At 41.3% G+C, this 24,825-nt stretch overlaps 1 protein-coding gene across 3 annotated transcripts in view; it reads right to left on the reverse strand.

Moving 5' to 3' along the window:
• VPS54 (VPS54 subunit of GARP complex) overlaps window positions 1-24,825 on the reverse strand; it is a 45,824-nt gene that overhangs the window by 1,014 nt on the left and 19,985 nt on the right. For 2 of the 3 annotated variants that reach the window (XM_088160948.1, XM_088160949.1), the window contains exons 9-23: window positions 23,100-23,226; window positions 21,952-22,059; window positions 19,683-19,738; window positions 18,153-18,249; window positions 17,337-17,674; window positions 15,330-15,459; window positions 14,710-14,891; window positions 13,889-14,001; window positions 12,521-12,584; window positions 10,455-10,560; window positions 7,010-7,097; window positions 6,041-6,162; window positions 5,856-5,936; window positions 2,497-2,604; window positions 1,543-1,637 (exon numbers count right to left, since the gene is read on the reverse strand). In XM_088160948.1, coding sequence (XP_088017074.1) covers window positions 1,543-1,637; window positions 2,497-2,604; window positions 5,856-5,936; window positions 6,041-6,162; window positions 7,010-7,097; window positions 10,455-10,560; window positions 12,521-12,584; window positions 13,889-14,001; window positions 14,710-14,891; window positions 15,330-15,459; window positions 17,337-17,674; window positions 18,153-18,249; window positions 19,683-19,738; window positions 21,952-22,059; window positions 23,100-23,226 — 1,815 coding nt within the window. Of the gene's footprint in view, window positions 1-1,542; window positions 1,638-2,496; window positions 2,605-5,855; window positions 5,937-6,040; window positions 6,163-7,009; window positions 7,098-10,454; window positions 10,561-11,183; window positions 11,493-12,520; window positions 12,585-13,888; window positions 14,002-14,709; window positions 14,892-15,329; window positions 15,460-17,336; window positions 17,675-18,152; window positions 18,250-19,682; window positions 19,739-21,951; window positions 22,060-23,099; window positions 23,227-24,825 lie in introns of those variants that run through there. The other variant, XM_088160950.1, reaches the window with a different exon arrangement.

Below are 24,825 nucleotides of genomic sequence, written 5' to 3' on the forward strand. Positions count from 1 at the left end.
AGAGTAATGATTCTGTGATTCTAAAATTAATGTAAAAAGCAACTGAACAGCACAACAGCCGTATTGTTTGTAACAGTTTATATAGAATTAAAACCCCTCAGATACTGTTGAAACATGTCAGGGATCATGATGGTTCTTGCTAGCAAGATGTAGGAACAGAAGCTGCACTTACATAGTAAAGTTAAACAGGAGTCATAGGCCTGGATTTTTACTATTATTACAGAAACAAGCAGTTTAAACAGAATGAGGATCAGACAACCATGTTAAAAACTTGGTCAGTGAAGACTGCTGGAACAGCAGCAAGTGTCATCCAGCATTTGATGTTCCTCTTCTCAAACAGCCCCAGCTCTCTAAGAGATAGGTCTGAAGTACAAAACTATTGCCATCAGATAGTCCTGGGCTAGCTGAGACCTCCTGACTGCTGCAAAATACCTGCCCCAACCCTCCTATCCTAAAGGGATCCAGGCCACACAGCGACAGGGACAGAACAAAACCAACAGCACGGGATGAAGACAGCACAGCATCGTGTTTGGGATTGGAAATCCCAGTGAGAGATACCCCAAGCACATCTGGGGCTCTCACTTCACCTGGGGCTGCAGTGGATACCCCATGAGCTTGGTTACAAACACCTTTATAAGTTCCAAAGGCAATGAAATGTCACCTTGTGACCGCACCATGTGCACAGAGAACAAGTTCAGACAAACTCTTGCACAAAGTACAAGGAGGAATGCACATAAGCAGGAGAAGCAACAGCAAACTGGAAAGGAACAGAACTTTCATTCCAGTTGAAACATTATCAACTTTATTCTCTGACTTCTGCAACCTAAGACAATCTTTTCTTGCATGTGGGTAGGCCCATGAGTTTCAATCACCCTTGCTACACTGCAATGACATCACTGCCCCCAGGTCATCAGGAACTATTTAAAAAAGTCCACTGTTTCAGGAGACAATCCAACTGACAACAGAATTCAGCCTGCAGAGGCTTTTCCTGGGAGGTAGGGACAGCAGGCACAGCCAGGAACCCTCTCTCAGGACAGGTACTGCTGACCTGTTCGGGGATGGAGTGGGCTGTGTCAGGGAAAGGAAAAAGCTCTGTTGGCATAAGCTCTGCTTCAAATCTAGTTCTGCTCTAAAAACCATTCCTGTAGAGCTGCCCACTGCACAGATGAAATTCTGCTTTCTCTTATTTTTACTTTGCCAGCATCATGAGTCACCATCCACGTTTCAAAACTGCTTCAGGAATCACACAATTCCTGCCAGTTAAATTGTGGCTGCTGCTGTGACACAAAGGGAGAGAAAGCAATCCATGAGCTGAGGACACCTACAAGCAAGTTTCCAGTTGGACAATGTCCAGCTCCCAGTCTGTTACCAAGTGAACTGTACTCCTAGTTACCGTGGAATGGCACAAGTCATGTCCTTTACTCTAAGAAAGCTCCAAATGGGACATACTAAAACATGGAGCTGTGCTTCTGTAATCATGACTTCCTTGCAGAAGACGTCTGCTTATTTAAAGAGTGAAAGAAGAGAAAAGCCCCAACTCACCCGTTCAAAGGTCCTCCATCATTGACCACATTGAGGTGTGCCAGCTGCCTCTTCAGGTGGAGCTTGTAACTTGCGTTAATTCGTAAAAACAACATCTGGAAGAAACGACAGGAGCAGAGTAAGGAACTGTGCCCATGCTCACATCACTGCCTCCAGACGGGAAACACTGCCAACACCCTCAAACACTGACTTTTGGTTTTGTTTTTGCAACTCATGTGATTCTTCCTTCTGCCAGTGCTTCGGCGTCACCTTTCTGGCCACATGCAGTCTGTAACATACAGGACACCCTCATTTACTCATTACATGTGGCACTTAGAGGACGCATTCTTTGGAACATCAACTTTTCTCCTCTGTTGTCTGAAGTATCTAGCAACTTGTACTAAGCCTAGAAGATAACAAATCTCTTTCCTGTGCTAGAAGGGACCATTTAATCTAATGTGAAAGAGAAATGACAACTTGTATTCAATGACTGGATTAGTCCCTCCTGTCCTTAAGATTTGCAACTTTGCAGTAGCAATGACTGCAGCAAAATACTGCAAAAACACATCTGGTACAATTTGGGTGCATCATACATTTAGGGACTTCTGGAAGCCACTGATTCTGAGCAGTGTTACAAAATAATCCTCTCAGAGGGCTGCACTCAAGCCCCGAAGTGTTGCCATTTGTACAGCATTTCAGCACTAACTCCTGGATTGCCATCTCTAGACATTAAAAAGCAGCTCAAAATCCTGAAATCCATTCTTTTTGTGTGCCTCATCGTTCTCCCTACACACTGGAATACTTCCTTCAGCTCAACCCAAGCTGTCCATGTGACTGCTGCTAAGCTCTTTAACATGTGGGTTTCACCAGGACTCAAAAAAGAATTCCCCTCTCCCCAGATAAAGTCTCTCTTGTTTCCAAGTCCATGTGCATTTGCAGGCGAGCTGTGAGATGAAGCTCAAAATTAAAATTGACCTGAGTTTGCTCCTCAGGAAGGAGATCATATATAGCTTCATGCATCTTTGCCATTTGCTTGCAGATATTCCTGAAGCATGCTGAAGGAACAGGGGCTTTCACTTCATACTGGAAATAAACACACAACCAGTTAACTCCTTTCTGCCACTTTAAAATGGTTTATGTAGGAGAGCTCTCAACAGCCACCTGGGGCTCTGTTTTGCTAATAACATCAGGAATCAAGATCCATTTAGTACACCACAAATTAAAAGGGTGGCTGGGCATGATCTGATCCAGCCAGGAACTGCAGATGCAGGTCCCGTGGCTGCGAGATGGCCCTCTCCTTCAAACTGGTATGAGCCAATGACAGACAAGCACTTCTGCATCTGAGAAATGTGCACCTTGAGTACTTTCTGAAAGAAAACTGCTTGTCTAGGATCATGCACATCCAAATTTCTGAAGAATCAAAGAAAGGAAATCATAAATAAATGGAAATTCCTGAAATCTCATCTATTTACCATAAACCAACCCACCAGACCACATCACAATACAAAAAACCCCATAAGAACATTGCAGAAATACCTTGGGAAGCAAAGTAAAAATCAAGTCCCTTTTCCTGGTGCCTGAAATCCAAGAAACAAGGCACTGGAAAACACCAGATGGCAAGAGATTTGCTACAAAGGGAACAAAATTTTTATGTCCCTACTCTGGATAGGGAAGATCTGAACAGGATTTCAGAAACACTGAAAACCTGTCTCAGAAACAGTGAAGCCACCTCTGCAATTCCAGGTGGAGAGGCTGTGCCATCACAGGCCTGGGTGACACATTGCCAGGTCACCTTTGGGAGGGTGACATTTCCCACAGAGCCTTGCACAATTCAGGAAAGAAACAAATTGTTGTAACTACATCATTTACAAATGGATTGGAGGAGATGCCTGCTTTTATGCAGGCCTGAACTGTGAAAGAGAACAAAGTTTGTCTGAGCTCAAGAGAGAAAAAAGATGGGGAGTTTTGAGAGTCTTTACAGAAAATCCAAACCAATGACCCAATTCTGACAGGAGAAGTAGCAGAAAAAGAATGCTTTCTGTTCCAGGGAACTACCACCCAGCTTGAGGGATCGAGAGTGCCTCAAGACAAGGAAGTTAAGCAAGAAATTATTTCCAATTTCCCAGCACATTGTTAAGCCAGAGGGAATTGGGAAGCTGCAGCAGTGACACTTGCATGATTACAGCCACACCCAACTCTTCACCGTTGAGGGAAAAACAGCCCCAGGAAGAACCCCAAGATCTTCTGGCTATTTTTATCTGCAGCTGAGGTCAACAGCTTTAATACTACAAGGGATCAGAAAGAACTTCACTGCCTTTCTGTCCAAACAGCCACAAGACAGCAAATTCCAAGAAAAGCTCAGAACTTGCACTGGATTTTTTCCATTCATGGTAATGAATGAGCCTTTCTCATTTGTTGATTTTATTATTTCCACTGTTCAATAACCCAACTCTTGCTGTATTTCCCTGCCAAAGATAGCTGTAGGGAAGTGTCCATGCTGCTGTGAACTGCCTTGTCCCAGTGGCAATGGGTGAGGACAGTTCCCACGCCATGGAATTCCCAGGGAAAGCACAGCTTGGAGATGCAGAAGTAACTCGCTCATATTACCCAGTGCCAGGTCAACATCCTGTCCACTGCACCAGCTGTTCATCTCCTACAAAGCAGGAATTTCTGGGTTGGAAGTGTGCTGGGCACACACTGCTATGGAACTCACTTGTCCAGATTTACACACCTCAGAGCAGGTAACCACTTCATCCACAGGATGCTGAAATAGTTGGACTCAGAAAAACACCTGAATCCAGGAACACACTGGCAGGTTGTACTGACATGCCTATTTGCAAATATTTATTCTGGGTTTATTGTCTTCACAGACAAGATTTCATTTTTTAGGAACAAGATGAGCCAAATGATGGCATGCGCTAGGAATGGAAGCAAATCAACCATCCTTTGGTTTTGGACTCTGTGGACCGCATTCATAAGGGTCAAGCACTTTCACTCAGCCTTCAAGAACTGTAAAGGACAGGAATAGTCCCAGTTTATATCCTGTGCCAGCTCCAAAAAGGACAATGGGCTGTGAAGACGGAGGGAGTAAGGGATGTGTTCTCACTAACTGCCATCAAGAACATTAACTGTATTCCTGCTTTGTTGTGGGCTACACTTGTTTAGCATCAATAATGTAAATTCTTGCATTTGTCTTTTATTCTCAAAAGATACAGGGGCCAAACAGCCATGTTAATTCACATAACAGCTAATTTTATGTGGGACAAAACCCCCAAAAACCAGCAGACCATTTTGGTCTTTAGAGAAGAGCATAAACACATTTCTTAAAAAATAAACACAATAGGAATGGGAAATCCCAATTTAAATGCTTTCGCTGTTCTTTTTCACCCTAAGTTTAGGCAGCACTACTTGACAGACCAAAGAAACAGATGAAATGAAAAAGCACAACATAAAGTAACAATAACAGAAACAGCAAGGAAGACAGAAATGCTTCCTCTTGCAACTGCCCCACTACAGCTCTCATCAGCCTATTCCCAGGCTATTACTGTGCTTCTCATGAGCTCCTTGAAAGAAGATGTTGGCCCAGGCCAATCAATCAAATCTGTCACTTGAAAAAATTAATTTTTTCCTGTCATGAAACAGGTTATTTTTTCCCCCAAAACCCTAAGATCCAAAGCACAACGCTAAGCTTTACAAGGTCACGATACTTTATGTACCTGTGGGCCAAAGAGATGTCTCAGTGTGTTCTACCCTGAGGCGAGTCAGAGTAGATCCAGCCCAGGACCACACTGCAGCACTGTTCAAACACCAAAACATACCAGGAGTACTAATGCTGCTCCCAGAGCAGGAACTGCTGAGCACAGACCTCCAGTCCCCAGGCCAGCAGCCCAACAGATGGGCTGGTCCTTCCCCTCCAAAACTCTCCCTTCTCAGCACTTTCCTGCTGAGAGGTACCAGAAATGCCACCCTTGCCATTGAAAGAGAGGGAAACTGCACTGGCTGTGCCTGGCTGGAGACAAGAGCTGTCAGTGCAGGGAGAGCACTTCAGTTCCTGAACACCCGAGCATCGTGCCAGCCACAGCACTGCTGTTCCTGCTGAAGCAGCCAACAAAACATTTTTCTGGGAGTGAAGGTGATTGACACCCAGGTGGCAAATGTGAACACAAGACACATTCATGAGAACAGCACAGAGTTTTCCATCTATATAGTTAAAAGAAGTTCAAACAAGTCCTGGTTAGGAAATTTTAAGGCTCCATTTGAAACATCTAGACTGTATACAATAAGACATTCAGTTGCAATTTAGAGAGTTTATAATTATTTCCATGAATAATTACCTTGGATAATAGTTTGTCAAATAAGCTATCCATTATGGCAACAAGCTTTGCTGAAATTTCAGCTATGTGGTCATGATAATCCTGTAAGGGAAGAAAGCAGGTTTCATTTTCTAGTGGTATTCATGTTCTTCAGAGTACAGTTGAAAAGCAAAACTTTGCATTTCAGGAAATGCCAGAAGAATTACCTTCGTGATGTGGTCAAAATGTCTGAGCATGCTGAACTGCTTCGGCTGCAGCCGAGCTTCAAAATGAGCCCTGATAATGGGAATGTAGTGTACAATGAGCTGGAGGCAACGTGAAGAAAGGGCTGTGAATCCAGGAAGAGAAATAACATAGTTATTACACAGGAAGTGTCATTTCTGTATGGACTGTGTCTCCTTTGACACAAGTAACAGATCTGACACAATTTCACACGGTGGGATTTTGTCTGTTCTAAAAGCATGGAGGTACATGTTTGTTTCCCTGGAACCCCCACCCTGTGAAGATGCCAGACTGGTACCTGGCTGCTCACACCCAGATGTGGTAAGATGGGATAAGGGACTGATTTAAAAGAGGCTTTGAGTGTTACTCAACATTTTGAGCCCTGAGCGCACACAGACATTGGAGGGATCTCTGAAGACCTGACTCATCAGCTACTTAGCCTCAGCAAACATATTCCCAAGGCAGCAGTGTTTCTGCTGCAGTGGTGTACAAAATACTCTGCCCTGCCAGCACTGACCTGCCCTGAAACTGCTCCTGCTTCAGTGCCAACAGGATCCCAAAAAACCATGCTTCTCCCAGCTCCAATAGGATCTGAGCCAGCAGCAGGACACACACTGGCTGAACATTCTGCAGCAAAAACCTGACCGGGCTGTGGCCCACGGCCTCTCAACCCATTCTCATCAGGCTACTCCCTTTAGAAAAGGGAAATACAGCCTGGTAACCCCACCAGTTTCTCATCCTGAGATACAGAACTCTAGTTTAAACACCTGCTCCGACCCATCAACCAAAAACTACATTCCAGGCAGGTAACTGGCAAGGTCTTAGCACTCTGTGTCCATGCACAGCCCCACAACTCAAACACAGCTATCATAGATACTTAAGGCTTGTCTACACTTGGGTTTTTTAACAGGCAGGGGAACAAGCTTTGAGATTTTAAATACAGAAATCCATACCTAGGTTTTTCGTAGTGATTGTTTTCAAGCCAACAACTTGTAATGCACCAGCTCCAAGCACTAATTGGCAGCTTCTAGAGTTGAAATACTGTGAGAAACAGGACAGTGAAAACACATGTTTACTCTCTGTTGTCAACTACATAAACCCACGGTTTAGAAACACCATCAACAGAATTTTGCAAGACTAAATAAGTTTATTATAAAGGCCAGTTCCAGAGTTTCACTAGTTTTCCTCAGTAGAGTAGCCACATAATATCAGTGGAAAACATCATGACAGAAGGTTTCTGCTCAGGCTCTTGCTCAGGCTTCTCCACTGCTGATGTTCAAGAAAACTTGAAAGCACTGAAACTCCCTCCTGCTGACGTGACTGAATCTATGTTTGTAACATTGTGAAATACTGGATTTAAGAAACGATGCACAGAAGATGAAAAGCTAATCCTGTAAGAACTCCAGGTACTGTGGACAGCTCATGCTTAGATCTCCTTAACTTACTTCCAGAAGAAAAGTTATCGTTAAAAGCACATAGGCCAAAAAAGCCTCTGGACAGTAAGACAGTTGCTATCAGTATGTTCGGTCTTACATTGCCTCCTCACCCAATTTGAGACACCAGATATTCCAGACTGGGCCTGGGTGATGCAGCAGAAAAGCCACTGCTGTTGTCCCCAACTCCTGCACTGAAGGTAGAAGTCCCAAGGCTCATATTTGAACAGAACTGTCTGTTGACATTGAGAGGCAAAACTTAGAGAGATCTGACACTTTGTCATACACCTGAAGATGTAGAAGAAATTGTGACAAGGCTGCCCTGCAGCTTGTGTCTGCAACACAGGACTGCCCTCACAGAGACTTCCTTTTTGAGGGCAGGGGCATTATTCTGCTTCACAGGTCTTTCTTCACAATAATTCAAGAACAAATCCAAAATTGCAACCCTCTTTGTGTAAAAAGCAGAAATAATTTTCTGGCTGTTGCTTGGTCTTAGTCACAAAATGCAGGCCCAAAGAGCCACGATGAACCATGCCCCCTCCAACTCTTGACTGCCAGAATGGTGCATCCAGGGCCAGAAAAGCAACTCAGACCTCATACCACAACTGAACAACAGCTATGGGCTCCTGATCTGAGAGAGGCATAAGCTACACTGCTCTCAGACAGAGGGCAGGGGCTGAAACTGCCTCACATTCACTTCATATTCTCCAGAAAAGCAATAACTTTTCCTACACCTCTGTGTGGACTTTAAAGTAGAATCACTGAGCCAAAGACAGCTGTATCTCACACAGCCCAAGCTCCTCTGAGGTATTTAGCTCAGGTTAGTGTTAACTGTGAGGCAAACCATCAAAAATTTGGTCTGTAAAGGGTGCTGGACATACATACTGTCCCCTGCCTTTTGTGGTAATGACTGCTCCCAAATGGCCTGGTGCAGAGCAGTGAGGGAGCAGATTGCCTGGAACAGAGCAATACCTCCTCCTTGTGCCTGCTGGGAGGAAAGCATTCCTGCACCCAGCAGGAAGGGCAGGAGCCTTCTCTTGTCTGCACCACCTGAACAACCCCAGTAATTACAGCCACGTGTGCTCAGTATGGGCCCCTCACAACACTGAGGTGTCCAGAGAAGGGTCTGGAGCACAAGTCTGATGAGGAGCAGCTGAGGTAGCCAGTGGTGCTCAGCCTGGAGAAAAGGAGGCTCAAGGGGACCTTTTTGCTCTCTACAACTCCCTGACAGTAGGGTGTAGCCAAGTAGGGGTCAGTCTCTTCCTCCACAAGCAACAGGACAAGAGGAAATGGCCTCAAGTTGCACCAGGGTTTGGATATTAAGGATAATCTCTTCACTGAAAGGGTTATCAAACATTGGAACAGGCTGCCCAGGAGAGTGGGTGGAGTCACTATCCCTGGAGGTATTTAAAAGGTGTGTAGATGTGGCCCTGGGGACGTGGTTTAGTGGTGGCCTTGGCAGTGCTGGGAAAACGACTGGACTTGATTGATCTTGGAGGTCTTTTCCAATCTAAAGGATTCCATGATTTCTCCCATACACAGGTGTCATTTCACTCAGGCTGCAGCTGCAGCTCAGAACTGCCTGGAATCTCAATACCTGGGAATGCTTTCCACTTTCCATCACAATCAAATCTAGCTCTTGCTACTCTCAAAGTTTGCTGCCTCTGACAGCTGTCAAACAAAAAGTACAGTGCCAGGACACCTGGAGTGGCTCTGTTTTGTTCAAAGTGTAATAAATGAGCTTTTTGTTTTCCTAGCTGTTCTTGACATCTCTCCAATTGATGGTACCTTGCTGGCAGATAAAAAAATACAGTAATTCAATTGCACATGATGTTTGAATACCAAGAAATAAACCACAAATGATAGAGCTAGAATGAGATAAGATAAGGAGAAGGAAGTAACACAGATATGCAAATCTGGCCAGGTTTGATGAATCCACTGCTATTCTACCTGTGAAAAGGTGCTGCAATTCCTGAGGGAAGCAGCAGCTGGAGGAGACTTGAATAGGGGCAAGCTAGACAGACTGATTTGCCTTGGATAGTGCTTTTAAAAGGGAATATTTGTGGACGAATCTGAATGACAACTGCAGGGAGCAATCTTCCTGCATCTGGTTATTCAAATATGAACTACCAATAGGACAAATATTTAAAGGTCCATCTCCTAGAGTTTGTTTCCCCTCCCCTGCCCCCCACCTTATGTAAAATATCATTTTGGAGATTGAATCTGTTTATTTTTCATTGATTATGCTCATGTTCAGAACTCAGATACCTGATATGACCTTTGTGGACAAAGATACAAGTGAAAACCTTGACACAAATTAACTGCTAGGCTTTGGAGCCTATATAAATACATATATATGTGTGTGTGTATATATATATTTGACGGTTTTAAGATACATTAATGCGCTAATGTGCTGCTTTTATTATTGATTACTTATATTACCTTGCAGTGTCTGGGCTTTACCAGCTTTCCTCTTCTCTAGAGAAATAAATGACCATAAGGTCCTGGTGTTTCATCACCTTTACATTTTACAACAGAACCTTCACCCCATACTATTTTTCATGCTGCTACTGACTACACCTCTACTGATTTGTAAAAACCAAGGAACTTGTTTCCTTCTTCAATATAGATATATACTTCTGTGGCATCTGGGATCAAATTGCTTTTCCTTCAGCAGCATTAATCCTACACCCAGCCTGAAGGACAGGGAGCTATGTCAAATACTACTGGATGGGATTTCCAATATTCCGTGTGAACAGCCAGAGCTAATTCCCACAACAAATTGCATCTTTGATGTCTTTGGCTTGAAAGGTTTCGTTATGGCACAGTAGCAAACACAATGATCTTAGATAATATTTATAATTTGGATGAAATCACAGAAACACATGAGTATTATTGAGAATAAGACATGTTCTCTGCACCCTGTCTGCCCCTGCTTGGCACTGGGGCACATTTGAAGCCATACCTTCAGTAAATCCGACAGGCGGGTCAGCATATCAGTGGTGATGGAAGGAATGTTATCCACACACTGGCAATACTCCAGGATTATTCTTATTAGCAGCAATACTGTCCTGAAAGAGGAAACTGTCAAATATGTAATCACAGTGCACAAAAGATACTGAAAAATCAAACACAAGCCACTCATGTTGATAGAAAGGTACCCAATGCTAGAGATTATAGCATTGAATAAATCCACTAACTGATGTGGAGCAGAAGTGAAACATAAAAGGAGATTTACATAGATATAGTTACAACCAATACCCATTCCACAGGATGGTGTGTGGAAGAAGTATTTTATATGAAAGAAAATCTCTAAAAAACACATAATAAATGCTAAGGAACCACAAACAGATGGCAGCTCTGAAGAAACAGCACTAAATATTCAAAGATGCTCAAACCTGTAATTTCTTCTGAAGTAAGCAGACAGTGGAGAATTTGGGAGCTACTGGATGGAATTAAGTAGGCTCCCCATAGAGCAAGCATGCTCCTTTGAATTCAAATACACAGAAGGCAGGAAAACTGACGCAAGATCAAACGTTCAGAGTAGATATTTTAACATTTCAAAAAGTTAAATCTTTCTTCCTCAAGGCAGTAGAGTGCAGAAAGATGACAAGTCAACTGAAAATAAACACCTGCAGAATGTTTTGTGAACATGAGGCATTTGTGATGAATGCATTTCATTTGATTAGATGCAATGAAACTAGATGTAGAAGTGAGTAGAAATGAAACAAATATTTGCACTGTGAAGCTCTCAATTGCTTCACAGAGCTAAATATAAGTTTCAAGTGAGCAGAGGTATATTATCAAACACATCATACATTAAGCAAATTTTATCCTTTAGAGCAATGCTCCTACTCGACCTGAAATGCTCTTCAGCAGTGATATCATCTGCCTGGCACAGAAGTTCTCAGCCATCAGATTCTGCTTCCAATTGAATAATGACACATCATCATGAAGCAACTCATAAAATGACAGCTGGTCCAAGACATCCTGTACATCACACCTTTTAAGTTTGGTACAAATTGATGTTAGAACTCTGGGGAGTGAGATCTTCCAGGCTTTACTCCCTCTCCAAAAACACTCTCATGCATAATTGATGCTTATGCCTCACAATCTCTGGAAACTCAGCATGCTTTTATATGAAAGAAATAAATGAGTATCATACATTTTAAAATGTCTCTGATATAACCAGCTTTAAGAAACCACTTTCCAATCCAAATCAGCCAGGATACCAAGAAATAGCGTATACAGCTTCTGAGATGGCCCATACCTTATTCTGAATAAGATAAGCAACCATTCAGTAGTGGACTCAGGTATTTTGGAGCTGTCCAGGCTGGAGAGAAGAGGGCTCTGGGGGGACCTTACTGCAATCTTTCAGTACTTAAGGGAGCTTATAGGAAAGATAGGAACAAACTTTCTAGTTTGCTGGTGATAGGACAAGGAGCAACAAACAGTTTTAAAGTAAAGGAGGGTGGATTCACCTTAGACATAAGGAAGAAAATTTTAAAAACGAGAATGGTGGAACACTGGTACAGGCTGCCCAGAGAAGTGGTAGATGCCCCAGCCCTGGAAACATTCAAGGTCGAGTTGGTCAGGGCTCTGTGCAACCTGGCCTAGTGCAAGGTGTCCCTGCTCACAGCAGGCAGGGTGGACAAGATGATCTTTAAAAGTCTCTTTCATCCCAAATTATTCTAAGAGTCTACAATTTTTGCCAGATATGACCAAGATTGCAAGAAATAACAGTGCTCAGAAGACAAACCTGTATTTTCATGTGTGTTTTCATGAAATAATTGGAAAAAAATTCAAATAAAATTATAAATTAAAACCTAGCTATTCAGAGAAAAAACAGCATTTTAATGTAGCAAAGAGCTTGTTGTATTTTATAACTGTTGGGAACCAAAAAAAACTAGTCTGTGAAAGGAGAGGGATTTTTAATTTAAATAAGATTGCTGAAGTGGTTAGCATTCATCACAGTCCTACTCAAAGTTCTTGCCAACTAACCCACTGCTAAGAGAAAAGAGTGCATCTTACCCAACTGTTGCATATTTTTGTCCTTCAACAATAAGGAATTCAGCTGGCTTTCTTTCTTCAGTAGCTATTTTAGTAAGACAGGAAAAGGAGTGAGTTGGACTAAAAAGAAGTGCAAAAAATGCTGTTTCTAAAAAAGCAGTGTTCAGTGTTAAGGTTTGAAAAAACCCACAATCTTTGTAGCAAGCACTTCTCTCTTTTACAAGATTTATTAAATAGCTGATCACCCATCAAAATTTTTACAACCCATAAAGTTACTTCATTATCTGCTGTGATTTTAGATCAAAAAAATCTCATACTCCCACAGTCACTATGGACTTAAAAACTCTAAATACAACAGGTTACAAATAGAAAAAAGGCAGAAAAAGCCACTAGGTTTTCTACTATACATTCTCAAGTGATTTGCTGTGTATATTAATATTTTAGTTTCAAATTACTTTTTCCTCAGGCTTTATAACAGAAGCTATTACTGATGGAGTTTTTCATGTTAAATTATCCACTTGAAGGAGGCTGCAGGAGGTTATTTTACGAGCAATGGTTGACAAACATATTTTGGTGTCATATTCCATAACTGGAGTGATTACTGCTTTAGTACACTGTTATCTGCTATGTTCCTCCTGAAGGTCGGGGTTTCTCCACCATGACATCACTGTATTTTCTTCCTTCTAATCTCTTGCCATTGTTCTCCCCCTCTCTTTATGTTTTCTTCCTCTTCTGGATATTCACTTCCCTCAACCATCACTGCAATACAGGATGAGTATCCCCACAAGACAAGAACACATTAAGCATTCCCATGGTGCACATGGGGAAGTGGGGCAGGAGGAGAAAAAAGTGACTTCTTTGAGGTCAAATGAGGTTTCTGTGCCAAGGTAAATAATTGAATAAACTTGAGTTTTCTCTTCCATGAAGAGCCACATGGCATGCTGCCTTTCATTTGAACTGGCAGAGGACGTAGTGGGAAGGAGGAGGCTTTGTTTCACACACAGAGGGCTGAGCACATGCACGTGCTCCTCAATCCCTTGCAATTCCTCAGCAGAACCTTGTGGGAAAAGACAGAATTTGTGCAGAGACTCCAAACTTCTACACTGGGAATATTTGTATATAAAGGCAGCTCTCTCACTATGCTAACATTTCTGAGCGTTTTCAAAAAATAAACAGATAATCTTTCAGCACAAGGCATTTCAACACCAATAAAAGGAAAAAAAAAAAAAAAAAAAAGAAAAGAGAACAGCTGTCAATTTTCTTCTCACTGCCCCAAAGGACAGCAAGCAAACACAGATTCAGCGTGTCATCAGAATAGGTCCATCAATATTCAACAGCAGAATTCACAGATAATAAATTCATTTCATTCCAGGACTGCAAGACACACACCTGTTGTTTTTTTTTCAGGGGGAGAAATTCTGCCATCTGACACTGAATCAACGAGGTCCTGGAACTCGGCAGGAACTTCAGCTTGCTTCCAGCGCTCATTGTCCAAAAGCAAGCTGGTTATAAACACAAAAGAGAGGAGGATGAGAGAGAAATACCTTGTCTTGACACTTCTCTTGCCTGTAATTTTGAAAAACAATTTTAAAAAAATATACTGGCCCAAAATGTTATGTCAGCCATCTTCATGAGAAGAAGGTGCCCAACAACTGCCAGCAGTAAAACAGAACAACACTATGCTGGTCTAGATATCTCAGAGTTTGTTCGTTCAAACTGTCATAGGGAACCAAAAACTACACCAGGCAATAAAGGTCTTTATGAGATCACCACCAATGAAGTAATGTATAAATACTGGAATTTTAACAGCTTTTGATGGATGGGAGCAAACAGACTTCACGGATGTTACTGGCCAGGCCGTTCCTCCAAGCAGTTTGGGTATTTTTAGAAAACAGATGAAAGTGAATTATTCTTAAACCCCTGAAACAGAGCAATCCTGCCCTTCAATGTTAGTTTTGCGTATTTTCTGTAGCCATTACTGTATTTATTTAAGTAACTGTAGAACAATCCAGTTGAAGAAATCAAGTTAAGAAAACAGTAAGAGTCTAAATCAAGTGGAAATAATTGGGATTTAATACAGTTTTTTTGCTCCCTGCTTTTAAGTATAACAAGCTTACTGATGTTCTAAGCAATAAAAGATTGTGTTCAGCTGGCATATGATACAAAAAATTATTAATGGAAGAACACAAAGATTGTCTACCCAGATGTACCTTAGTTTTGTCTTCCTCTCCTCATGAAACCTATTCACAAATCTATTGGCTTGACTCTGAAGAGCTCCTCTCAAGGACATGCTTTTCCTGCCACAGATCTGCTCAGTATCCAAGATAAAGCCTTCCATCAAGCGAGAAAGAGTAACAAACTCGTTGGAATTCAGCTTCTCTAGGAAGCCATCCTGCATGCAAAGAAAACCACCGTAAGGAGACATAACACCACAAAAATTCAGAGACATACAGATATAACTAATCAGTATGTCTGAGGGCCACTACAGTTTGAAGAGGCACATTATTTAACCCTACATGTGACAGACAGGGTAGACTGCCAGTCCAAGCAGCTACCTTGTCACAGACACGCATTCTCTGCATGAAGCAGAGACAAAAAATCAGAATATCAAAAAGAGAAAGAAACAGGTAGAAGAAACCAACGCTGCCTTGTAATGATTTATGTTAACACTGGCGTGCTCTGAGCATGACCATGCAGAGCCTGTGGCAGCAGGAACAGTTCCTGTATTCCCTTCATGGATGCTGCTTCAGACCCCTCATTAAAGCAGTAACCTGGAAGCAAATGCTCACCAAGCATGAGGCACCACAGCAGTCTGACCCACGCTCCTCACCTTTGCTCTTGCCATGAGGAACTTGACTGAACGATCGTGGCAGATATCAGAGGCATTATAAAGTAACTCTTGGATATGATTTGCAAGCCTGACCAACTCCAGGTCAGTCAGTTTCATGTCATCGCTGATCCTACAAATGACAGAACCAGTTGGCTGAACATCAGTTTATGGAGCAAACAGTATTTTTGCACCCAGAAGGAAAGAGCCTTGCAGCAACTGTCAAATGCAGTCAGTTAATCACCAAAGTCATACAGATGGGATCTTCTAAGCTGCTGTCAAGGTCCTGTCAGCCCCTTGTAACAAGGAAATGTGTAACAGCACATCCTGGTTTCTTTTTGATTCTGCATTCTAATTGCTATTAATGATCTAAGAGTAAATATGACATAGCCATTACTGATAACATAAATGTAATTAACAATTTACTGAGTTAAAATTTACCCAGCTCCTGTGAGACTTCAGCACCACAAGCATATGATAGATAAAACACGGCACCTTTCTTCCGATGCAACTGGAAGGCTTAAAATAGATAGTGTGCACTCTCCACAGCCTTGATCTATCTAGCTTTCATTCCATTACCTTTTTAAACTCCAGGCTCTTAAGGTGGTACTTTTTACAAAACCTTGTATTAATTGTCTACTGTTCTGAGGCCGGCACTCAGCACAGCTCTGCTGTTCGTGGTTCATGCCATTAGTGAAGATGACAATCTTCTGGGTTAGCCCAAGGACTGACAGCACGATAGCAGAGAACTTGGGACATGAAAGAGCAGCAACTGGGCTAACATTGCCCTGTGTATCCAAACACAGAGCAAAGGTGCAAACAAAAGCAGAAGAGCAATGAAGTAAGTTCATTTTAGAACAAAGTTATGCAACCAGCCTCAGAAACAACTTTATTCCTGAGAAGCTCTGGCTAGATGGTGCATTTTTAGCAAACCTGGCAAAGTGCTCTAGACTAGTTTGGATCCAATCCCCTTCCCTTTCCCTGCTCTTCCATGTAACCCTGGACTCCTCTTCACAAATCATTTCTCCTCCAGAACACAACAGATGTTCAGATATACAAAGGTCTATGTTTTATGCACAGCATGTTTCTTTTAAATCTATCTCCTTCAGCCAGCATTGTCATTTGGTGAGGAAGGTTTCTATCAAAACTAACAGCTGCTTCAACACATAAGTACAGATACTCAAGGATCAAGCAGCAAGAGCAGGCCACTTGCTGTCTTCCATCTCTCAGCAGGGTAACAAGCAGTATTTCAGTTTCGCTTCATATAACTCTGTATCCAGACATGGTGGCTTTTGAAGTGGCTCATGCCCGAGTTCCACACACATTATGCCTGGTTCTGCTCAAAAGATAGCTCTGACTTGCAGCCACAAGTAAGGGGTGCATAAAAGGAAGCCAGAAGGTTGGAACTCTGGAGACTGGAACACCTCAGGGCAGCACTGCCTATGTAACCAAAGCACTGAGATGGATTTATTTATTTATTTATGCAGGTCAAATAGTTGATGACAAACAGAAAAATTTTCTCTAGAATTTATCAAGGTGTATTCCATTAAGCCATCTTAAAAAAACCAAAAACAAAACAAGAAAAAAAAAACAACAACCAAAAAACCCCAAACCAAACATATCAGGAAAAATAACCATAGGGAACACAGGGAACAGAAATGCTTCTGCCTGCCAAAGGCATGACAAACAATCTGTCTTTCAGGGACTCACATCTCTCCTGCTCTCTACACAAGTGGCCTCTCCAGAAAAAATTAATGGAGAAGGGGCTTTTTTCTGGAAGAAGTGACATAAATCAGTCCCTGTACCACTACATACAGAGGTGAAAAAAAGGCAAATGTAACAGTGCACTCTGATCGCAGTCTCTAGGGGGAGAGGCACTACACTACACCTACCTAAAACGCACATTCCTCCAAAGTCATTTTTGTACTGTGTGATCAGAAACAACCGCCTGCACCTCACCCCTTGTTCCGGCCACGCTGCCAGGTGGAGACAGGCAGGGTGTTCACTCACATCATCTCTACTCCTCCTGGAGTAACAGAAGAGGACGTGTGCTCCTTGCTGGATGAGGAGTCAGTGGTGCACTCGGGCTCTGAGACAGAGTCGCTGCTGCAGGGCTCACTGTTGGGGGAGGTGTTCCTTTGGGAGGCCGAGTTGGCTGCTCCGGCCGGGAGCTCCCCATCACCAAAGGCATCGCTGATGAACATCCCCTCATGGGTCAGGTAGGCCACCTCGCTGTTCACCACGCTCTCCTTAGCGGAATTCTTCTGTAATGTGTCCTCCAGGTCTCTGTTTTTTTGGTTCTTGTCTAGAACCAAGAAAACCACGCTACGGATAGTATTTAATGTTGCCTAGAATGAAATATAACTTTTATTACAAAAAAACACCCCAAAACCCAGTGCCACAAGCTTGTGCTAGAAAGAGATTTTCTTTTGCCCACAAAATTAAACTAAACCCTGTCTTTATTTTCTAGCGTGTAGTTAGTATTTAGAGGCAGACCCATTTGTCTGATGGCAACCAATATCTGATGTTTCTGAGATAGGTGGAAGAAACATAATTTGGAGCAATCTAACATGTACAAAAGTACTACCCTAATCCCCAGCAGCTTAGAATAGAAGTAATCTAGCAAAAAAGGTATTATAGCTTTGCCACTGCTCTCTTTGTTAGCACTAATCATTTTTGCCCTGGATGCCAATATTCACATCTCCTTTCAATCAGAAGTTTGAACTCTACAAGCAAAATCAACATCTTAAGACCTAAAATGAAAAAGCAACTTCATTCCTTCTCATGCCTGAACTATATGAAGTTCTTTGTAAATTAGTGTCTTACCTTTACTCTCTTGAGGAAGATGGTGAATTTAGAAAAAATATTCTTCAGTAAATCAAACCACTGAGGAAAATTCATCATCCTCATCTGGTCTGCAAGCCTAAAAAAAAGAGCAGTATTCAGCAAACAGCAATTGTTTGCTGGCCATGATGCCTACTGGCACATAAAGGAAAAGAAAACATGCTTTAAATGGAATTGCAAATATAAGGAAAACTATGTAGATTTTTACCTGGCAAACAACAGACACGACCTAAACAACAGTCATGATCAACACAATGTAAGGGGAGTGGGGGAGCGATATAGAATTAGATATGCATGAAAAAAGCTTCACATTTGCTCTTTAGTTCTTTCCTGGGCATAATGTTCTCTTCCGTGGGATAAGTATGTGTTACCAACCAGGGACGGGGTTAATAACATTTTCACAAACCACATGGGAGAAAAAAAAAAATTACAAAAAAAACTACATTGAAATGAGACCACTTCTGCTATTAAAGTACAAGTCAGCTGTTTGTGGCAAAAGGGCAGAAAAATCACTGACAGAACAAAAATTAAACCCTGTAATTCACAGTTTGGACCCAAGAGCAGAAGACTAAACACTGGAGAATGGGGACCAAATATCCAATGTATAACAATGACCCTGTGCCCTGTCATTTCCCAATCTGAGTATGAAACAGACACAGGTTTTGCAACTTACTTTGCTTTAACTCCTGGGCTATTTTTATTATCTTGGGCTAACACTTTGCTGACTCAAGTGAATCATAAAGCCATAGAAAAAACAGAAGTTGGCAGGAACCCCTGGAGCTGGGGCCTCCGGAGCTGCCTTGGCCAAGCCCTGCTCAAGGCAGGTCCAACTGCATGGGGTTGCTCTGGGTCAGTTAAAGCCTGAGCCCCAGAGCACAGATCCCACAGCTTCTCTGGGCTTGTGTTCCAGTGTTTGACCAGCCTTATGGGGAACAGATTCTCCCTACGATTCAACTGGCATTTCTCATCTTCCACATTGTGCCAACTGCCCTCTGTGCAAACTCTGAGAGGAGCCTGGCTCCATCTCCATCTCTGCTCTGGCATTTGCCTTTGCTGGGCTTGGTGAGGTTCCTGATGGACCATTTCTAGGGCTAAAGTTGTTCTCCTGTCTAGATAGCTCTTGTTCTTGATTATGGAGGAGGAACTTAAACTAATGACATGTTTTAATACAAAGTCCCAGGTTATGACAACAGGGAATGCTTTAAAGTGGAGATACTTCTTGAATGGAGGTATCTCCATATATTCAAAAAGATATATGCTTCATGTAGTGAGATTAACAGAATTTTAGTATTTATTTAAAAGGTAGATTTAAGGTAACATTAGAATCTGAATGGAAGTAAAATAATATCCACCCAGAGGTGGACAAAGGCAGAGTATTAAGATGCAAGAGAAGCATAATCCTTAGTTATAGGGAAATTTAAGCAAAAATTAGAACGAAAAAAATTATCTGTGCTAAAAAACATACTATCCCCACCCACCACCATAAAAAAAAAAATCTGGCTGCATACTTACTTAACAACCACTTCTGTATCTATTTCTTCTATCTGCGATACCGTATTAACCACACACTGTCAAATTTTAAGGGGAAAAAAAACAAAAGAAGATCTTAGCTTCTTTCTAACCACTGCTTGAGTTTCATAACAAACATTACATTAACCCTCAAGAAGTTAAATAAGAAGTAAAATAAGAAGTAAAATAAGAAAAATATATACTTGCATCACTTAACTTGTTTCTCTAAAAACAAACAAACAAAAAACAACAAAAGAAATCTCCCAAAGCAACTGGTCTATACAAAACTGGCCAGCTTCCTCAGGTCTCCAGTACAACCAATTTTCATTCCAAACACATCTACAGTTTTACAGCCATTTCATTAATCTCTTTTTCCATTACTTGTAAGCCCAAGGTACAAATCAACTCCACTCAGACTGAGAAAGGGCTTTTCTCCCAAATACCAGTCAATAAACTGAACAAATGAGTAGCAGGGTGTGAACTCATCTTGCTTTAAGCAAGCTACATGGGTTTTTACCTGTGCTCCGAATAATGGTGATCAGTACGGAAGCTTCAGAAGAACAACAGAACTTTGTTCTTCAACCAGGCAGTGTGCTCAGTGCTTACAAACCTTTGCTTTTACACTTGCCTGGCAATAAAAACATACTAAAATTCACTGACCAAAACAGCCCAGCAATGCATTTGAAGAGGAAGCACATTTGAGGTTGACAAGAAAACAGTTTCCTTTATTAAGGAAAAGTACCCCTAAGAGTTGAGATAATGGGCCACCATACAAAAGCATTGCACAAACCACACAGGAATACTCAAATCCTGCCTGTTTTCCTTATTCAACAGAAATTTACACTAGAATTTGATTAAATGTTGTCTACTATTAAGCAGAGGGGAAACCTGAAAAACCCAACTTAAATTTTCCCAGCAGAATGGGAAAAGCTTTTTGAGACTGAGAATGAGCAGAAAAATAGGGAGTGCTATCTATTATATGATCAAACAAAGAATCTGAAGGGGAAAAAAAGTCTCCTTATGACTGCTGATACAGCCAAGTGAAAAGCCAGTGGAGACTGCCAGGCAGATTAACAACTTTATCCTGGTGTAATTAATTAACTCCTTTTTTTTTTAAATTTACTAGCAATATGGGCCTATCCACCTTGTACAACCAGACCAACAGAACCATGGGGCTGCCATGTTAAAGGGATTGGAACAGCCAAGTCTGGCTAGGTTCCCAGCCCAGTTCACAACGCAGCTGTGGACTGCAGACTATCCTATGAGAACAGGAGACACCCAACTCGGCACCTATCTCCAAGCCTTTGATATACAAATCAGGAGTTCATAGCACATAAAGCATAACTCTTTGAATAATCACCTATCTCTAAGGGGAAAGAAACATTCTTACACAATATTCTTACACACGCATGCAAACAAACAAGTAAACCTGAAAGTACCAAACACAGACCCTAAGTTTAGCTTAAGATCTCTCTGCAAACCAAAGTCATCACTATCCAAATTAGTGTCACTATCCAAATTAGCCAATGTATTTTCCTCAAAGAAGTAATATGAATTTTGTTCAATTAGTGGTTTTAGCAGGTATTATCAATAAGGTTTTTTGGCTTGAAAGATACTCTGCCCTAAATGGCAAATCACCACACCAATGCAGAAAAGGACTTGGGGCTTAATTTAAGGTTTTTTTAAAGGTAAGCACTTCTACTTTCTCTATTACTTCTCTCTCAGAAAGAGGCAAGGATGTTTTCCAACCTTTTATCATGTGCCTATGCTAGGTCTGTGTTAACATTAAGGCAAGAAATATTTTCCTGTACCATTTGCAGGGAATTAATTTGTTTAAACTGGCAAGTTCTTTGATTCTCCTTTACGTGTTCACACCAAGAATTTGAGGGTTTTGCTTTACAGTGTGTTTGGAGGGAGAGGTTTTTAGCAGGGTTTTGGAATGTTTGTTTTGTTGAGGCTTTTTAATGAAATGTAGTGTTATGACACAACTCTACTATTTCAGAGAGTCACGTGTTAAGAGAAAGGAAAGTTCACAACAATGTTAATTTTACAGAGAAAACGGGGAGCATATGTTACCTACACCTTCCCAAAGTTATTCTGTAAACACCTCTGTGCTTCAGGGAGCCCTTTACGTGTCTGCAAGCTCAGCTGCTCTTACTGAGAGACCATCAGCCACCAGAAAACTTCATCAGAGCTGTTCTTAATGACTAAAAAAATTATTTACAAGGGGTAGAGAAAAGCTTGTCATATACATCAGATATGTTTGTCTTACCTGTTTAATTATATTCTTTGCAGTATTAATCATTTCGTCTCCATATATTTCATAAAAATTTAGCTTCCTTTGTTTTAGAAGTCCAAATACTAGAGATACAAGTCTCTCCTACCAAGAAAAAAGAAAATTAAAAAAAAAACAAACAAAACACAAACACATGAAAAATATCAAGGTGAAGACAAGAAACAATTTTAAGAAATTGCACAGCAGTAAGAAAGTTCATGGATCAAGCACACAGTGAACAGCATTTAGGTCAATCCAATTCCTCCAGATTAATGCCAAGCTTTGCCTATACAAAAAAAATTCCCTGTGGCAATACCAGCTGAGTCTCTTTCTCCCACCCTCTTTCCTGCCAATTCCTCAACTGGGCTCATTCACAAGTGCTTAAACCTGTGGATATTTCTAACCATAAGTGAGTTTCCTGATCCTGAGCAAGACTGACGCTTAGCACAGCCCGAGTGAGAGGCTGGCACGCTGCAGCACAGAGGGCAAGAAACCGCAGGGCAGAAATGGGAGCACTGCAGTGCTACTGCCAACCACTACCTCTCATGAAATTGATTAAACAAGGCTGAACAGGTCATAGGCTCTAGCAATTACTGAAGAGCCCCACAGGCAAAATCCAAAAAAATCTTTTCCAGGCTAGAAAGCAACCACAATAGCTTCATCTTCATAAGTTTATGATCTTCAGAGGAATGAGAAATATATATCTATATATACACTGTGAGTGAAGCATGCATTCAGGGCAAGCATATGCTTGGTATAAGGACGCACAGAAGCATGGGGAAACAGAATAAGAACAACATGCAAATATCAGCTTTCACTGCAAAACTAAAATTTTACAACCATGCTCTTTTCCACTTACATGCTTAGGTTCATGAAATGAACTCAGTATACATTTAATCAGAGAAAAGAAAACTGATTATTTTGAAAAAAATAAAGTGGGCCTGGATTGCTGTTCAGAATTAATTAGAATTATTTAATCTTATCAAGCACAAAAATAAATGGGCGGGGACAGGTGTGGATGAGAAGATAAATAGTCTAAAATTATAGTGTTGCTATTAGGGACCTGACTGAATTAGCTGGTACTAATTAAGTATGTTAAAGTGCAAACATATTCATGAGACAGTTTATTTCAATAACAGACATACCTCTTCTAGAACTTGGCAATCATCTTCTAGGGGTCTATTTAAATCATTGCGAGCATAAGTTGAAAACTCTGCAATCATCATTTTATCTATCAGCTTTTCCAGTTCACAAAGCTGTGAGCCAAGATGCCTAAGAAAAACAGCCATTGAGGTATGAGCTAAATAATCAACCTGAAAACGAATCCTTAGTTCACAGTTGAAGAAAATAACCACCAGCAGGAAATTTCCATGCAATCAACGGCCAGCTTAATGGGAGGCTCCAATCTTTCACTCCTTAGAGCAGCTGAAATCATGCATTTTTCAGAGGCACTGTCACCTTATGCCAAAACATATGGACTTGAATATTGGTGGAGGAAGTAGGGCTTTTTTTTTTTTTTTGGAAGGTGCCAAGTACCTCTTTTCCCAATGAGTGAACCAATGAGAACTGAGACTACTCAGTGTTTGTCAGTAAAAGGGTGTTAAAAAGAAGGAATACTTCTTTTGCTTGTTGAGTTCCTCAGATCATTAGTCCACAAGTTCTAAATTAAATCATTTCAGCTTCTGATGTGGTCACAGATAAAATTCACATGACAGGATGGCTTTCAGAGAACACGCAAGAGTTTTAAAATTTGCCCTTTTTTATACTGCTCTAAATGAAAAATGTTTTTCTCACGTATGGGAGATTTTAAACCATATTTTGCAGACTGTTGTCATACAGAACTACAAGGGAATTTCTCACATCAGAAATATCAACCACCCTTTAAAAGTGGGAACTTCAGAGATGTCAAACACTCCAGGCTTTTCAACTTTACATAAGCTAGATACAAAACTGGGGGATGACCATGGATTTCATTCAGTGCTGGTTTAGCTGGATACTTTGCTGTCATAGCTAATGATGCTAGGTTCCTCCTCCTTGCAGAAACCCACGTGGCCAGCACTGAGGTGAAGTCCATGAATCTTGCTGGATCTGAGTTGAGCAGATTTATTTATTTATTTTAATTTCAAGATGACCAGGCATGTACCTGCTTTTGAAATAGTTGTTAAATAATTTATTGGAACAGACAAAGCAGACATATTTCAAATATCTAACTTAAGCAAAAATAGCCTGTAGAAAATCCAACCCAGTTGCATCATGGGCATTTCAGAACAAACACAACAGAAAAACACCCTAAAGATTATTATAACTGGAATTGCAAAACTGACAGCAGGAACTAGGAGCCACAACACAAAAGCTCTTACTGAGGTAAGCCTGAAGATGTTCCTTGGTACATTATTTCTGTACCTGTGCTGAACTGCAGTGAAACACACCAAAACCTGTCCTCTCAAACCCCAGCTATGGAAACATCCAACAACAGCTCCCAGCACCTGCCCTCACCACTTTGTCCAAGAGGTTCTAGTCTCTACCAGACACAAAAATCCCTCCAACCTGAAACATTCAGGAAACCTTAATTCACACTCCAGCAAAACACCTCAGTAATCATCTCTTATCAGGTACCACTCACACATCAGATCCCTTCAATGAGTACTGAATATGACAACTCTATCATGTGAAATGATGACTGCAGGGTGAAACTTCTTTTAAAATACACTAATGAGAACTATTTTTCCACATATCTGTGTTTTACTGTATAAAATACTATGAAAGTGTGGTTTGCCAGCATACCTGTGGAAAAAAACAATAACAACAAAACAAAAAAACAAACCAAGCCCCTCACAGACAAACAAAATCAGGTATCTCCATCACCCCAAC

The sequence above is a fragment of the Sturnus vulgaris genome, chromosome 3 (genome assembly GCF_052056855.1).
Source record: "Sturnus vulgaris isolate bStuVul1 chromosome 3, bStuVul1.hap1, whole genome shotgun sequence".
Classification (NCBI taxonomy): Eukaryota; Metazoa; Chordata; class Aves; order Passeriformes; family Sturnidae; genus Sturnus; species Sturnus vulgaris.